This window comes from Paramormyrops kingsleyae, chromosome 19, assembly GCF_048594095.1.
Source record: "Paramormyrops kingsleyae isolate MSU_618 chromosome 19, PKINGS_0.4, whole genome shotgun sequence".
Classification (NCBI taxonomy): Eukaryota; Metazoa; Chordata; class Actinopteri; order Osteoglossiformes; family Mormyridae; genus Paramormyrops; species Paramormyrops kingsleyae.
The window spans coordinates 28,278,080-28,296,329 of NC_132815.1; the positions used below are offsets into that span (position 1 = coordinate 28,278,080).

General features: G+C 40.9%; 1 protein-coding gene across 1 annotated transcript in view; it reads left to right on the plus strand.

The window, feature by feature from the left end:
* LOC111861015 (ankyrin repeat and SOCS box protein 2-like) overlaps window positions 1–18,250 on the plus strand; it is a 39,618-nt gene that overhangs the window by 17,961 nt on the left and 3,407 nt on the right. The window contains exons 6-9 of the mRNA XM_023845273.2: window positions 5,454–5,699; window positions 6,066–6,237; window positions 7,271–7,841; window positions 12,905–13,058. Of these exons, the coding sequence (XP_023701041.2) occupies window positions 5,454–5,699; window positions 6,066–6,237; window positions 7,271–7,841; window positions 12,905–13,058 (1,143 nt within the window). The remainder of the gene's footprint in view (window positions 1–5,453; window positions 5,700–6,065; window positions 6,238–7,270; window positions 7,842–12,904; window positions 13,059–18,250) is intronic.

Consider the following 18,250-nt stretch of genomic DNA (forward strand, 5'->3'; position numbering starts at 1 on the left):
CAAATATAACATAACATTTATAATGAAATAACCACAAATGTCTTTTCTGTGCTCACATCATTATCAGTTTTATTCAACCCCCAAGTGACATTCATTCTTAGTACTTAGTACAACATCCTTTTCCAGTTATAACATCTTTTAAACGTGAAGCACAAGTGTCTTGCAGCGATCTACGGGTATCTTAGCCCATTCTTCATGGGCAAAAGCCTCCAGTTCAGTCACATTCTTAGGCTTGCGCGCTGCAACTGCTTTCTTTAAGTCCCACCAGAGCTTCTCAATCGGATTTAAGTCTGGTGACTGCGATGGCCACTCCAAAATGTTCCAGCCTTTAATCTGCAACCATGCTCTAGTGGACTTGGAGGTATGCTTGGGATCATTGTCCTGTTGAAAGGTCCAACGTCTCCCAAGCCTCAGGTTTGTGACGGACTGCATCACATTTTCTTCCAATATCTCCTGGTACTGAAGAGAATTCATGGTACCTTGCACACGCTGAAGCTTCCCTGTACCTGCAGAAGCAAAACAGCCCCAAAGCATGATTGACCCCCCGCCATGCTTCACAGTAGGCAAGGTGTTCTTTTCTTCATAGGCCTCCTCCAAACATAGCGTTGATCCATGGGCCCAAACAGTTCTAATTTTGTTTCATCAGTCCACAGAACACTATCCCAAAACTCTTGTGGTTTGTCCACATGACTTTTGGCATACTGCAGTCGACTCTTCTTATTCTTTGGAGACAGCAAGGGGGTGCGCCTGGGAGTTCTGGCATGGAGGCCTTCATTACGCAGTGTGCGCCTTATTGTCTGAGCTGAAACTTCAATACCCGCATCTGACAAATCTTTTCTCAGTTCCTCAGCAGTCACACGGGGACTTTTCTCCACTTTGCGCTTCAGGTAGCGCACAGCAGTCGAAGTCAGCATCTTCTTTCTGCCATGACCAGGTAGCGTTTCAACAGTGCCCTTTGCCTTGAATTTGCGAATGATGCTTCCTATGGTGTCTCTTGGAATGTTTAACATCTTTGCAATCTTCTTATAGCCATTGCCCTTCTTGTGAAGAGAAATCACCTCTTCTCTTGTCTTCCTGGACCATTCTCTTGACTTCACCATGTTTGTAAACACACCAGTAAATGTCTAGAAGGAACTGAGCATCACAGTCATTTTAAATCTGCCTATTTGGTGCTTATTATGCTTGATTGCTGCTCGTTGACATCCACAGGTGTTTTCAATTCCTGATCGAAAACACTTGAATGAACCTCTGTTCTTAAGAGTGGTAGTCTTTAAGGGGTTGAATAATTGTGTCAATGAAGAAATCACAAAAAAAACATTTAATACTGTATTACAAAAACAATTGATGTCATTTTAGTTGCATTTGGTTCTTTAAAAAGTCCTTGTAAGATTTCATTCTGAACACAATTACAAATGTACACTGAATTCCCTAAAACCCTTTACAGCATTGGGGGTTGAATAATTTTGAACACAACTGTAGTTAGACACAGATCTGAGTCACCCTTTTTGCAAAACTATAAACACATTCTCATTTCTTAAAACACACTTTGCAGCATGGTGAACTTTGATGCAAGATAGAAAACACAGTAGTCATCATTTAAACACAATGACTCAAAATTGGTCACACATATTTCTAAATATGAGAAGAAATCAAAGAGTGACTAGAACATAGAATACATGCCCAATGAGAGGGCAAGTACCACAGGTGAGTTACAAAAGCGCATCACCCAGCAAGAGAGAGCATTTTCTGTGATGTAGACAAAGTTCTCTGTCCTGACCCAGCCCTGAGACGTGATGATGAGGCAGAATGAATAATCTTCCTTTACTCTGTCTTGGCAGTTGCACAACATTTTACTGTAACATGCCTCATCTGGATTTTTTTTCTTTGTCCTTTACAGTAACTTTTTTGGAGTACTGAATGCTGCAAAAATTCCATATAAGTTTAGTAAGCAGTGTTTGCTTTTGAACAAAGATAATATGGTTTTGGGAAGAATGTTTGATTTTGCAAGATGAGTCAAAGGTTTTGTGAGTGTCGATGAATTTTAGGGTTTGTGCTTAGTGTTTCAAGAAAAGGAGAGATTTTAGGAAATGTATTTTCGCAATTCAGAAAAACCGTAGTATAATCGTTTACAAACATGTTTGATAGACAAAGCTTTTTTTTTTTATTGTAGCCTTTTGGTTTCCATTTTCAAAACAGTTAACACATTTTGTTTGCAAAAGGCTCTAACCGTGCCAAAACATTTAAAATATGAAATAAAAGCAAATTTTGCCTTCAAACAACACAACTTGCAAACAAGTGTATGAGCTCTTCCAATCAATTATTACACAATGGATAACAAAATACAAAATACAGCACTCAGTGCGAATCAGTGCACCATTACTTGTCATTGTAGCCTATTACATATCCTCTCTTGCACCCAGGGTAGAACCTTCTTGCATGCCATATCCAACCTTGACATTCCTCTGCACCTATTTCTTGGGCAGCAGCAGTCATTGCATTCAGCAAGGGCATCTGCTCATAGGGTTGGTGATCATAAACCTTCCACCTCCAAGCACTGAAGAACTCCTCTATGGGATTCAAAAATGGGGAATATGCTGGGATTAACTGCATCATCATACGAGGATGTACTGCAAACCACTCATTGACAAGGCCAGAGTGGTGGAACGCCACATTATCCCAGATAATGACGAAGAGTGGCATGCCAGGCTTCAGCAGCCCTGTCCCCCCAGGTGGGATCAGCCTCTCATGAAGTGCATTCAGGAATGTTATGAGGCGTTCGGTGTTGTATGGGCCAATAGTGGGGATATGGCATAGGACACCATCATTGGAGATGGCAGCACACATGGTTATGTTGGGGCCCCTCTGTCCTGGAACTGTGCAAGTGGCCCTATACCCAATGAGGTTCCTTCCATGTCTCCTCACTTTACAGAGATTGAAGCCAACTTCATCAACATAAATGAAGACATGATGTGCCCCCTCAGCTTCAAGCTCCATTATTCTCTAAGTAAAAAAAGGCAAAATTACAATGAAAAGTGACTCCAGTTGACTCTAACTGCATGATATGACAAGGCATTACAGTATAGTAATGTTTCCTTACCTCCACATATTGGCATCTGGCCTCCTTCACAACATCAGAGTTCTTTGAAATGGAACTCTGTAGAGCTGCTTCATGGCCATATGATTGCTTCTTAGGACGCGGTCAATGGTGGTCAGGTTCACGTTGTTGATGTTCCTAAATATGCCCTGATCTGCGAGCACTGCTGCCCTGGTTTCACCCTAAATATGCCCTCATCTGCGAGCACTGCTGCCCTGATTTCACGTAGCCTTATGGCATTGTTTGCCACAACCATATTCACAACGGCTGCCTCCTGCTCAGCACTAAAAATTTTCCCTCTACCGCCAGAGAATGGCAGCCTTTGGATTCTATAAAGAATACATGTAATGGGAATGAGGAAACAATTACATAAAGTATATCACTGAAGATATTTCTGTATATACTATACAGCAAGATTACCTGTTATCCTGTTGAAAAATTCTGACAATGCATGCAACAGTGTTTCTGTTTAGAACAGGTTGTACTCTTTGTCCAGCCTCTCTAAGTGAAAGGCCATGATTCATAACGTGATCAATAACAGTTGCCCGAATTTCTTCTGAAACTTGAGCCCTTCCAACTACACCTCCACCACGCACACGGACTCCTCTTCCTCGGACCCCTCTACCTCTTACTCTCATCTGCCTTAGACCTCCTCCATCCATGCTGGTAAAGAGCAACACAGACGTGGCACCTTTTAAGGCCTGCAGACTGATTGCTAATTGAAGATTTGTGTCAAGAATGGGTGTCAAACAGGTGCTTCAGTGATTTCATACTGATCTAGGTAGTTTCTAATCAGGGGCGGATTAAGGTGTACAGAGGCCCCTAGGCTACAGTGGTCTGTGGGCCCCCCAACCCCACCCCCCTCCGCGCCAATGGGGGCCCCCTTGCAGGCTGGCACACGTGGGGCCCCTAGGCTTAAGCCATATCTAGCCTGTGCGTTAATCCGCCCCTGTTTCTAATAGTTAGGAATAGGTGATTTTTGTTTGGTTACCATAGCTAAAACAATGGAGTTTAGACTGCTTGAATGACATCCGTGTTAACTGTTTTGCAAAAGGGTGGGGAAAATGTATTAATCCAATGAGACAGGGTTTAACACATTTGCAAGAGGTGTCTTATGCTCTGCTGAGATAGTGATGATGAAAACTGAGTGGATCCCAGTTTCTTTAAGCAGGTCAAAGCAATCAAGAAAAACTGGAATATTGATCTGAGAAGACGGATTTTGCAAGATGAGTCAAAGGTTTTGTGTATGTAGCTTGAATTTCAGTGTTTGTGCTTAGTGTCTTGAGAAAGAGAGTGAAGAATTGAGGAAATGTGTTTTAGCAATTCAGAAAAACTGTATTACTGCTTCTGGAAATTGTTATATATAAAAGCAAAGTGACAAATGGAATTGTACTGAATACATTCAATATTTTAATGAGAGATAATAGCAACTAGGGGTGTTTCCAGTTAAGGATCCAGCTGTTAGAGGTAAGAACCCAGTACACTGGATTCTATCGTCTTGTTCAATGGTCTTATACACTATATTGCCAAAAGTATTCGGACACCTGCCTTTACACACACATGAACTTTAATGACATCCCATTATGTGTGTCTGTAATCAGCAGGTCACTGGTTCAAACCTTGCCTCAGCACATCTGCAGGTCCTTGAGCAAGGCCCTTAATCTCCAGCTCCCTGGGTGGCAGCCCTTCGCGGACAGCTTACTCTACAAAGAGGAAGTTGAGGGAGGTGTAAAGACAATTTCCCTGTGGGGATCAATAAAGTATCAATTATTATTATTATTAATATGAAGTTGGCCCACCCTTTGCAGCTACAACAGCTTCAACTCTTCTGGGGAGGCTGTCCACAAGGTTTAGAAGTGTGTTTATGGGAATTTCTGACCATTCTTCCAGGAGAGCATTTGTGAGGTCAGGCACTGATGTTTGATAAGAAGGCCTGGCTCGTAGTCGCTGTTATAATTCATCCCAAAGGTGTTCCCAATACTTTTGGTAATATAGTGCATCCAGGGGTGGAGATTTCAGGTCCAGAGAGTACAAATCCAGACCAATATTTTGTTTCAACCAACCAGTTCAGTACTTTTTTGAGTGTGAATCTTTATACTCAATTGGTTGCTTGAAACAAACTCTCTGCACCTGCAATCTCCACCCCTGGGTGTATCTAAGCCCCTAAGCCGGAGACAGAAGGGAAAGGAAAAGCGCATAATGATTACACTGATGAATAGTTAGTCATACCATGATTACTGAGTGCAATATTAAGTAACATGAATTGCATGACCAGTTGTTTTTCTGCCTGGATGTCTGAACTGATTGCTAATTTCTGATCATGGCAATTCTGTTAGCCCATAATGTTTCACCCACATAGCCTGTGAAAGACAGAATCTGGACATTGTGCAGCTGATCCTGAAGTTCAAAGGCAAGGTGAACAAAATCTGCCGGCAGGGCTGCACAGCTCTGCATGAAGCCGTGTGGCGTGACAACCTGGAGATTTGTCACGCTCTACTGGAGGCCGGGGCCGACATCAGCATCCCCAACAAATATGGCATCACTCCTCTCTTTGCAGCTGCACAGGGAGGATGTGTCAAAGTGTTGCGCTTCCTCATAAGGCATGGTAAATATACACACCGATGCTAGTCCAGAATCTCTCCTGTTTGGCGGAGGAGCCCATTCATTGTGCGGTTTGGCATTGAGAGAGGGAGTCTTTTGTTTACAGTTCTCATTCATTCTATAGAGGTATATAAATTCAGTTGTAGCTTTAGCTTCTAGTCAATCATATGCTTGTTTACAGCACACCCTTATAGTACATGCCTCACTGGCTCTCACTGGCCATAGCTAAAGAAAGAAGCAGCTTTCAAGTCACATTTCTGAGGACAAGGAGAAGAAAAAAAAGAACATGTGTATAGTTCCTGTAAGGCACTCGTTCCCCACAAACAAATTGTTCCCCATTATCACACCATTACTGTCCTGTTTGTTTCAGGCGCGGATGTGAACAGCCACGCAGCTGATGGAGCCACAGCTCTCTATGAGTCTAGCAAGAACGGCCATGAAGGGGTTGTGAAAATTTTGCTATCACGAAATGCTAATGCTAACATATGTACCAGAGGGGGACTGCTTCCACTGCATATAGCTGCCAAACGTGGAAATGAAAGGTACAGAGCTAACAGTATACTTAGAGTAAAATGTTTAGGAATAACACAAATTAGATATATATAAATTAAAGTGCAACTGTTTTGGGAAGCACGGTAACTCACACACAGGTTTACCGCTTCAGAGGTGGATTTTGTTTCAACCAACCAGTTGAGTATAATGAGTTACAGTCACAGAGTACTCAACTGGTTGGTTGAAACAAAATCCTGGTTTGGATTTTTACTTTCTGGACCTGAAATGTCCACTTCTGTATGGCTTTGAGTGAAGTGTGTATAGAGTTTGCCCTTTACAGTCAAATCTAGGATTAATATGATAACAAAAACTTCAGTAATGGAGATTAAACATAATCTAAAAGAAATGTCTTGGCCTAGCACAACTGAGCCCAATAGAACCTGGGTAGCAGATCAAGAAATATCACCTGAATGTCCAGATATCGCACCTCTCCCGGAAGTTCAGGGAATCTGCTATAAATTGAGAGCAGCTGCCTGACATGTGTGAATGATGTGCAGTGTATCACAGTGTATTGCATGTTTTGCCATAAGCACCTACCACCTATTTTGACATGTTACTTCTTTCACTCATTTCATGGCTGGGGTGTTCTCCCTCACTCATTTCCTGAAATCAGTATGCCTAAAGGCTGGTGCAGGCTGGGGGACCATACACGTTCCTGAATATTCATGTGTCTTGCGCCAACTTGCCAGGCGACTGTATATGTTGATGCAAGGCCTAGGGTAGCGCTGTAGAGCAAAGCTGCTCTTAATTCACATTTATGAAGTTTGGTGTGGATGATATATTAAAAATAAGAATTTTTGAGTTGTATGCTCCCTCACATATAGTCTCTGAACCCGACCTCGGTGACAAAAATGATGTCACCAGAGCTGTGTGTGGTGGTGCATTTGCATCTAAAATAAGTATGATAAGGTGGGATGTCTGAAAGTCTGTGTATGAAAGTGTGGCCCCTATGAGAATCATCTGGACATGACACTGGTCATTATTTAAAAGCTTGATTCCTCAGCTCCTCTCTTCTCCAAACAGAATTGTGTCCATCCTGATCCCGGTCACTAGCAAGGCCCGGGTGCGGCGTAGTGGGATCAGTCCCCTTCACCTCGCTGCAGAACGTAACAAGAATGAGGTCCTGGAGACTCTCATAGAGGCAGGCTTTGATGTCAACGCCATGTTGTCCCCTGACCGCTCCAAGATGCACGAGGACCGCCGCAGCACCGCCCTCTACTTTGCCATCTGCAACAACAACACTGAAGCTGCCACTATGCTCCTAGAAGCTGGTGCCAACCCCAACCTGGACACGTTTAACCCCCTGCTGATCGCCGTGCGTCAGGGCTGCATACGGACAGTCACTTTGCTGGTAGAGCATGGGGCCAATGTCAATGCCTACATCCCCACCCACCCCACCTCCTTCCCCGCTGCCATTATGTTCTGCATGAAGTACCTGACCCTGCTCAAGTACCTGCTGGATAATGGGTGCGATGCCCAGTCCTGCTTCCAGTGTGAGTACGGCAGTGGCCCACATCCTCCGATCGAGACCTTACACAGACCCAGGGATGACATACGCTACAATGTTGATGTGCAGAACTACATTCCAGTGCAGGTAAGATCTCAGATTGCATGCTGTGTATGGCACAGCTGCCCATGTACAGATTCCATTCCATTTAAGATATGAATGAAAACATATGTACAGCACAGTGATGGAAATCATAATTATTGGCTATATTAGTCACAGAAAACAAATCACTTTGTTAAGAAACATTTTACTCAGCCCAGTGGCTCAAATTCCACTTTGTTGAGCTAAGCATATAATATGCATTACAAAATGCATTAATATCAATTTCATATGCATACATACACACACATTTGAGTGCAAAAGTTGCATCCCCTTACTTTGAAAAGCCAAAAGGAATAAAACAAAGAAAAGAATATTCATCAACACAATATTTAATGCATGGTCAGTTTTACAAATGTTCCTGCAACATCAAAAGTCACAAAAATGACCAAAGAATATATACAGTAAAAAGAAAGTGATACTGAAATAATGAAAATAGCATCATTCCATAAGTTTGCATCCCCTGTTCTCTAATACTTTGTATGTCCTCCCTTTTCCTTTATAGCCTCCTCCAACCTCTTTTGGTAACTTCCGAGCAGCTTTTGTATCCTCTCAGGTGTAATTTTAGCCCATTCTTCCTGACATATTTCTTCCAAGTGTACCACATTGCTTGGCTGTCTTCCGTGTATGGCCCTCTTTAAAATTTCTATTATATTCAAGTCTGAAGACTGGGAAGGCCACGGTAAAACTTTCACCTTAAACTCTTGGGTCTCGGGTCGCTGTTCCCTTACTTTGCCACATACTTTTCAACCGCAACACTTTACTCACAAATTTACAGCATAATAGTTTAAATCTATTGTTTTATGGTCACGGTACCGGTACAAACACGGTAAGGTGTTTCTATTTTTATGTGTTCTTTTACAGTTTTTTACAATTGCTTAAGCACAATTTTGCAATCAGGGCTCATTTTTTCAAATTAATTAATACAATTTACAAAACCACAAACCTGAACAGCAAAACACCTCACATATCCAGCAAAATGAAGTGATGCATTCAAAACAATATAATTATTTAGTAAAACCAAACTTTTGCACCTAATAGTAAACACTTCATTCCCATGCCTATTTTTTTTCTCTATCCACCTAAACACTGCTATGTGTAATCAAAAACACTTTTTATGGATTACCATACCTGTCTATGCTGAGAACTGTAGAAATAGAAAGTGTTCAAGTTTACAGACATACAGTATGTGCATAAACAAATTTGACTGAAAAAAAAACTTCTAATTCAATCCACAGCTAATAACACAAAAATGTATGGCACTTTCTACAGCAATCCCAGCTTTTGGAAAACAAAAAAGAAAACCATTGACGAAAAAAAAACTATACAAAAAAGGAAAAAAATATACAGCATCTTGTCTAGCTGGGTCTGACTAACGCACCTCAGCCGCATCACAGGTGATATCGCTAGACAGTGAGGAAAGAAGCACCTGGAGTGTCTTATCCACCCCTTGACAGCACCCACATCAATTTCTTCACATGCCTCCTCCATTGCCTGAAGTAGGCTCTGATGCACATGGGGTTGATGGTCATAAACCTTCCACTGCCATGCCGAAAGGAACTCAACTATGGGGCTTAGAAATGGAGAGTATGGGGAAAGGTAAAGGACTGTAAACTGTGGTCTGTTAACAAGCCAATTTTGAACAAAGGCTGCATGATGAAACTCACATTGTCCCACACTACTACATATCTGTTCTGCCCTTCAACATCCATGTGGTCTGCCTGTAGTACAGTGTTGCACAATCTGTCCAAATACTTCAGGATACGGTCTGTGTTGTATGGACCAAGATTAGCAAGGTGGTGGAGAGCTTCATTGTTTGTGATGGCATGTTTCCCCCATGTAGGGCAGGAACATCCACAATGACTCTGTGGCAATGATGCTTCTTCCCCTTCTCCTGGTTTTGGTGAGGTTGAAGCCAGCCTCATCAATGAAAATAAACTCATGTGGGATCACATTCAAACCCATTTCCAGCACTCTCTTACAGAAAAAAATACAGTGAATATGGTTTAGTTTAGTACTGGGAAAATGCTATGCTGTATGTAGTATCCTGTAGTCAGTCTGATACTAACTTCCACATAATCATGCCTTAGATATTTGAGTCTTTCTGAATTTTTCTCTAAATCAGAGAAAGCTCTGAGTGTCAGGTTAGTGTTCTAGCAATTGTAAAAAACTATAAAACGCTGAATTTGTAAACAGCAGTTGAACAAAACAGGATCCCCCCCACCCCCATTTTTTCATCGCCCTTAATCAGAGTTACTTAGAATATCATTAAAATAAAGTATAAACTAGGGCTGCACGATTTGGGGAAAATATCGAATCGTGATTTTTCTGACAGAAATTGCGATTACGATTTGATTTGCGATTTAATTTTTTAAATGTCAATTAGCTTCAGTTCAGTATTCAGTGTGTAGTAATTTTAAAACATATGACGCAGCATGAGATACCATCAGTATTAACTGGTCTGTATTCTAATGCAAGGATGAGAATTTAAAGATGTGATGTGTCAAGTTAAATAAAGTAATAATGAAAACAATTGCAGCAAAAAGAAAAATAGCGATCTTGCAGGTAACGCTTATTACCCTCCTAATAACACTAGAACCGCCTTTTCCCACGCCAATGAACAAGCAAGAACTACTTCGGTGTATGCAGCCCTTTTGTTTGCGCTATTGTGTTGTTAGCTGCTGTTATTAACACTAATAACACTCAAAAAACCATAATGTTCATAACAGAGTGCATGGCTGTTCTGTCCTGAAACCGTAAAGCTAGAAATTTTTAATCGTAGTATGCATTTTATAAAATGTTGAATAAATATTAGTCGTTTATTGGTGATTTCACGTTGGTCGAAGTTTCCGCTTTTTAACAACTGTATACGTTATTTTCTATACAAATCAATTTAGGTGAAACAAAAAATACGTGTTCATGGTTGCAAACTCTTTCAGACGGCAAATCTATATTCCATTCTGAACTTAAAACTAGCTGCATCAAAAACGTTACGGAAGTTTGCAAACCCTATGCACAGTATACAGACTATTTAGAAGGTAATAAAACTTGCATACATGTAAATGTGTGTGCAGAACAGAGAACAGAAAATCTAACATGCAGCTGACCGAAGTTGCCAACCCTGCATTTTATTTTAAATGAGAAGTAAAATGCAGTTTTCGACCGAAGCAGCTTATCATTCCTTTGCATTGTTACTCGGACAAATACAAAACAAATGATTAAACATTATATGCGTCGCTTTTTGTATGTTTTCTAAATAAGACCGCGTGCCCATACCCAACTGTAATAGCGATTAAAGCGATCTATTCTTTTAGTATTTATGTTAAAGCAAGACTTTTATTTTATTACTGTTGTTGGATTAATCTTTTGAAACACTTTAATTTAATAAGCACAAAAACATATGACATAAACACCACTGTATTATGGGTTTTATGGCTTTTTTTGGGGGTCACCGACTCCGCTGCTGAAAGAATTACTGACTCTCAATGTTGTTTTGATGGGTTAGCGGTATACTAATGCTATTGCCTATTAACAAAAACCAAAGGTATGATACGCTGAAGTATATTGCAGCTGGTGTTTAAAAGGAGCTCGCCGATTCAATTGATGATAGGACCTTTCTGAAACAATCTCGGACCATGAAATAGGAAGGCAATTCACTTATAGCCCAGTAGCAGAATCAGTATTTTTCCGTACCGCGAATGTAACATTTTCCTTGGGTTTCAAGTGTTTGCTGTTTGTGGGTCTGTACGCCTTCTTGGGCCACTTCTGATTGGTGAACATGACTGGCAGGCGAGAAGCACAGTGCTTGTGATTGGTGAGAATGACTGTCACACAGGGAGCATGGCATGAATTTGTAAAACTATTCTCACAGCAGTTTTAAACCCTGGATCCGACGTGCTGTATAATGTATATCCTAAATTGCGATTTTTGCGACTTGCTAATCGCGTTGTTTCAAATCGCGATTTCGATTTGAAATCGATTAATCGTGCAGCCCTAATTTAGAGGTTATTATTTTTATACATTAACATTATCTAACCCATAGGTGCATCCCTGACAAATAGGCCACATACTAACCCTTAGCGTTAACATGTAGCCTGTCTGTCAGGGATGGACCTATGGGGGAGGAAGGTTAATAGGGTCTATTTTGAAAACCTAATTAGAGGTTTGCATAGATTTTCTGACAATCACATTTGTAATATTTAATAATAATGCTGGTTACACATCTTAGTACAAATACTCCCAGATCGTCACGTCTTACCTTACGCTACTCGTACTGCGAAGGGTATGCGCATGACGTCACAGCAGGCGGAAGTCACTGAACTCACACCCACTGAGTAGCACAAAAGACTGAGGGGCAGCTTTGGCGTTGGATTTGAATGCCGCAAAAAAAACACATGTAAAATGGGAAAGAGCTATTGATTGTACAAATAGATTTAACTATCATTTCCCCATTATAATCATTTATAAATGTTTAAGGTTTGGTAAATAATTAGGGTTACCCTTAACTACATGCTTATTGCTTGTAAATGTCTAAGAATTTGAACATGATTTGTTCATCATTAACTACAGGTTTAGTAATCATTTAGCAATGGTTTGTTTATGATCATTTCTCCCTTTTAATAATTTAATGTTTGTTAAGGTACCACCTCAAACATGCAATATTAAAATAGGATCTCTGAAACATGTTAACTTAGTGTAAGATTTCCTTGCTCCGATATCATGAAACTGACTGTTCTCTCATTGACTGGCCAGTGATCATCTTCTTCATCTTCTTCCAAAGCAAACAGCCAATCAATGAAGTGGAGAAATCAGCCATTGTTCCTACTTCCGAAGTCTCAAAACTCACCCTGTCGAGCGAGCAAGTGTTATGCAGATATGAGCACATTGTGATGGTCTAGTGAGTGCATAGAGAGGATGGATTTTGAGACTAAATTAACACCGAGCGAGCAAGTGTTGTGCAGACATGAGCCCATAAAGAGGATGGGTTTTCTACTTATGTGTGCAGGTCATGAGACAAATTAAACGCCATTTTGTTTGCCTTTCACCCTCAGTTCTGTGAGATGATTTCCACGCCTTCAGTGAGTCGCTGGGCAGGACCCATCATTGATGTCCTCCTGGATTATGTTGGCAATGTGCAGCTGTGTGCCAGGCTGATAGAGCATCTGGATAGCTATGAGGACTGGGGTGTTATCAAGGAGAAATCAAGTAAGCATGTCAAAATCACCCATTATTTTATTATGCTTTTTAAATCATTCATTAGGTCCTTGCAGAAACTGACATTTAACCACTTGTAATATCACATTTGTCACTTCTCACCAGAGCAGCATATGCACCAGGCCATTTATATATACTTCTTGGCCAAAAAAAAAAGAATTTAAATCAGCAGGTACTTAAAAGCCAATGATAGCATATTTATTATAGCTTAGCAACATTATGCAACAATAAGGTGAAGTCACCTGAATCTACTGAATGGCCAGGTTAATCCATCTTTGGATTTTTTCTTTCCTAAGGGCATGGGCATATTCCGGGATGATAATGCCAAGTTTCACAGGGCTCGAACTGTTAAAGAGTGTAATTGGGCATAAACACATGGAAACAATGCATTAATGAATGTGCACCATGATCAAACTTAAAGGCAGTCCAACAAAATATTAAACTGTGCAGCTTTTTTTTGGCCAGGCAGTGTATAAAATATATATACAGTATTGTACTTATACAGTGGCCAAAAAGTGTCAACATGTTGCAAATTCAGACAACACAAAGTCTGAAAACATATACAAAAAAAATAATAATAAATGCTGCAAGTCCACTCACAACACAATGGAAAAGAGCCATAACAAAATAGAAGCCAAAATACAGCTGAAGTTTCCGAGGTACAGTGAAACAAACTGGAACATTACAGCTGGGTGGTATATTAAATGTTTATGGTATATTGATATATTTTCAAAAAGAGATTTACTGTAGGATGATACTTCATATACTTTTATTGACTGTAAGTTATCACCCTTTTCTGAATAGATATCAATTCCTTCCTTGTTGTAAACAGTGCAAGAGCTGTGAATGATATGTTTCAGAGTCCCAGAATTCACAGCTAAATTCAAACCATTCATTTAGCGACTCATAGGGAAATCAGATGAGTTATAGTAACCCAAATACAGAACAAATTGGGTAAGCGGAGGAATCTGGTTATTAAAAATACACGTAAACACATTAATCTGGTTATCACATAAAAAAAAAACACACAGATCTTGCTTAGTGATGAGGGAAACTGTATGTCACTCATCTCCTCGGTATAGTCCGTAGGGTTCGGTGGTCAAAAACTGTGTCTTGGTATTTTTAGACAAAATAGTGATATACAATATTTTATATGAAGTGTGCTAAATGGTCAGTTTTAAAACAAAACCACATGTGAGATATCAATAACAGTTTTATTAGAACAATATTTGGTCGAAATGAAATGCGAAAACAGCGCCTTAATTGCTGTTTGCAAAAATACAGCTATTCAGTACTTTTTCTTTATTCCAAACAGAAGTCTCAGAATAAAGACAAAAATAAATTGCCAATGGGTCAGAGATAAGGGTTGGCAACATGAGAAATTCAAAAATCTTTTAAAAACTTGTTTTAAAAGCACGCATTAGGTTAAAATGTACATTTCATATGTTAGTTTTATGTCATTTGAAATGAATTTGCACCATTATTTTACAAAAGGTAATACTGAATGCACCTGAAAATGTCAAATGGTATAACCACAAAAGAATAAGAAATGCCAAATATTTTAGCCATCTAGAGTGTAAGTATACTCAAAAAAATAATTACTTCATTTTAATGTGGCTGGGGAAATCATGCTCCAGACGCATACAAATATGGGTCCTTTCTGTACATTCCCTGTATCTGGTACATATTTAACTGCCAAAATAAAAGGCTTTTCCAGGAAACAAAGAAATCTGTTGAATTCACACTTGTTTACGCAAGTTTATGCAATACAAAAGCGAAATTAAATTTGCAATAAATCTCATGTATGCATGTCAGGGTCAGCGCCCATATGATCAAAATCAAACATACAATAAAAATGATATGGCAAAAAAAAATTGTGACATCACGGCCATGCTGTGCAGTGACAATGCAATACAAATGCAATACAAAATCAAATGTACAATAAAAATAAAAATAAAAAGAGTCACTCTAAGATAAAACAACAACATCAGATTACCACCAACCCTTCATTAGAAAATACATAAAATGAGTTACATACTGTATGTTATTACTCACTTTACACGCACATACCAATCTGTAAAAGATGTGAACAGCTCCTGGAAATAAAATAATCTGTAATAAAAGAAAGAAACACATAACTTGCCTTAACAGCATACAGCAGTAAAGAAAAATACTTTCAACAGTATTACCGACTAAGGCTGCTTTAAAATACAAGGGGGAAAACTGAACTGCAAGTTATCAAGTAACGCTCCTGCAATGACTGACACAAATATACTAATCTACAGCAGCACCTTTGGTACTAACATACCCATGTAACACAAAAATTATTTAGCACTTTTGCTCAACAATACAAAAATATTACATGGTTATGGATGGAGTTGGGCGGTGTGGTGATTAGCACTGCTGTCTCACAGCAAGAAGGTCCTGGGTTTGATCCTGGGTCCTTTCTGTGTGGAGTTTACATGTTTTTTCCGGGGGTTCCGGTGTCCTTCCACAGTCCAAAAGTGTGCAGGGAAGGCTGATTGATGTGCCTAAATTGGCCCTGTAGTTTTGAGAGTGTATGTGCTCTGTGGTGTGTTGGCGCCTGCATAGGGTTGGTTCCCGGGATAGACTCCCCCCGCAACCCCAGTGGGGATTAATGGATGGATGGATGCATGGAGTCTCGCACCTTTAAACGCAGCCTAAAAATGGGGGTTACATGCTGTAAATACATCTGTTATCCAAATAATCTTTCACAAATGCAAAATCTGTTAAAAAACATTATTACCCTGCAATAGCTAATACATTTTATTCTACATAATTTTTCTTGTACAGGGAGGTGCTTCAGGCATGACCAACTGGGAGGAGACCCCGTGACAGACATGGTCAAGTGCTGGTTTATGTCAACCTGCGTAAGCTTACTCAGGTTGACATAAACCAGCACTTGACCATGTCTGCCACGGGGTCTCCTCCCAGTTGGTCATGCCTTTCAGTCCCTTCCAGATGTCCAAGCTCTTTACCCTATCTCTAAGGCTGAGCCCAGACACCCTGCAAAGGAAACTCATTTCTGCATCCACGATCACATTCTTTTGCTCACTACCCACAGTCTGTGAGCATAGTTGAGGGTAGGAAGCCAGACTGACTAGTAAATCAACAGATTCACCTTCCAGCTCAGGTCAGGTCAAGTCAGGTTGGGGAGCATGCACCGATGTAGTGCGTTGCCGCACCCATCACATGGCAAAACTCCCCGGGATCCCGGCTGGCGACCCCCCTGGCAGACACACGGTCCAATACCACAATCCTGAAATGGCCATCCATCTGCCGCAGCCAGGTGTTACATGGGCATCCCCTTGGCCTGGTCCAGCTGCTTGGACACTGGATAGTGTCCATGTCTCACAGCCATACAGCAAGACAGGGAGCACAAGGACTCTAAAGACTTGAATCTTTGTCCTCTTGCAAAGATATCAGGAACACCACACACCAGTGACCTAATGACCTCCCATGCTCTCCCAATCTGTCTGTTGACTTCATAGGAAGAGTCACCAGAGACATGAATGTCGCTGCCAAGGTAAGTAAATCTCTTGAGAAGGTCAACATCCCCCCCGCAGACAGACACACTACTGATGGCTGTGCCTAAGAAGTCATTAAATGCCGGGATCTTGGTCTTTATCCAGGACACCCACAATCCCAGATACTCAGACTCCTCGCTCAGTCTCTCAAGAGCCCGGATCATTGACTCCACTAAGATCACAGCATCGTCAGCAAAGTCAAGATCAGTAAATCTTTCGTCATCAACAACTGCTGGTCCCCACGACCCTGCCCAATACCCATTCCATACAAGCATTGAACAGAGTAGGAGCAAGAACACACCAATGGAGAACCCCAGAATCAACTGGGAAGAATGCGGAAGTTCTCCCTCCACTCAGCACAGTACTCACAGTACCAGCTGAGTATCCTGTGAGAGTGTTGTGAGATCTCGCGAGAGCTGTGCGAAATCCAACATGGCAGCCCCCTACTAAAAACAAACAAATCTTACTTCGATAGCCAGCCTAACCAAGCCAAAATAATAATAATAATAATAATAATAATAATAATAGTATCTATATTACTTTATCGGATAGATAAGTTCACTCATTACATCCTGGATGAAGAAACCTTAGAAGATCTATAGGATTACTTGGACGAGTGTTACGAGCGACTCATCATGAAGAAGAACCAAGCGACTCCATCCACAAAGAGAACAGCCCTTCGTCGCCGGATAAGGAATATGGAAATATCCTAGACTCTATTAATAACAAACTTACCAGTTTTGACGCCCGACTGGCACTGGTAGAAATCCTACACATGGAATTTCAAGCACTGCGGGAATCTCTGGAGTACAGTCAACAGCAGGATGAATTGCTCGCATCTGAAAACAAAATTCACAGAAACTCTGTAAAATCCCTCACAGAAGGTATGGCGAAACTCTCTACAGAAAATAAGCGCATGAAAGAGTCCCTCCTCTGTATTCACGCATGAAGTCTGCGGGACTATTTAGTGTTCGCCGGAATTCCGGAGTGTGCAGAGGAAGATGGAAAGATGGACCATCAGAAACTTCATACAACAACAACTTCAACTTCCTCGGGACACCGTCAAGAACATCACGTTTCATCGGGTCCACCGCATAGGAGGAATGAGGAAAGAAGCTCAGCATCCAAGACCTATCGTGGCCAAGTTTGAACATTTCAAACAAAAGGAGCTGGTGAAAAGCTGAGGCAGGGAGCTCAGAGGAACGGGCTTCAGCATCAAAGACCAATTTCCCAAAGAAATCCTGGATCGTCGCAAAATCCGGTTCCCACTCAGGAAAAAAATTATTGTGGAGGGAGCCCGGGCTGTCATCGCGGTAGACAGACTGTCCGTTAATGGACAACTGTTTCGCGACCAGAACACCACCACTTGGCTCTACTGAAGTCACTTCCGACTAAGGTAACACACATTTAACAAACTAACTTTAAAGTTTGGCATTTAATACAGGTTTCTAGTGCACGCCGCACACTAGATGGCTTTGTCAAGGACTAATAATTCCGGGACACTTTATATCCCTTACTGCTCCTCAACCCCCTTGTTTAATGTCTCCCCACAGTCGCAATTGTTATTGTAGTTGTTGTTGTTGTTATTTCCATCATTGTCACTTTGGTTATTATGGTAATTGTAGCATATCGGTA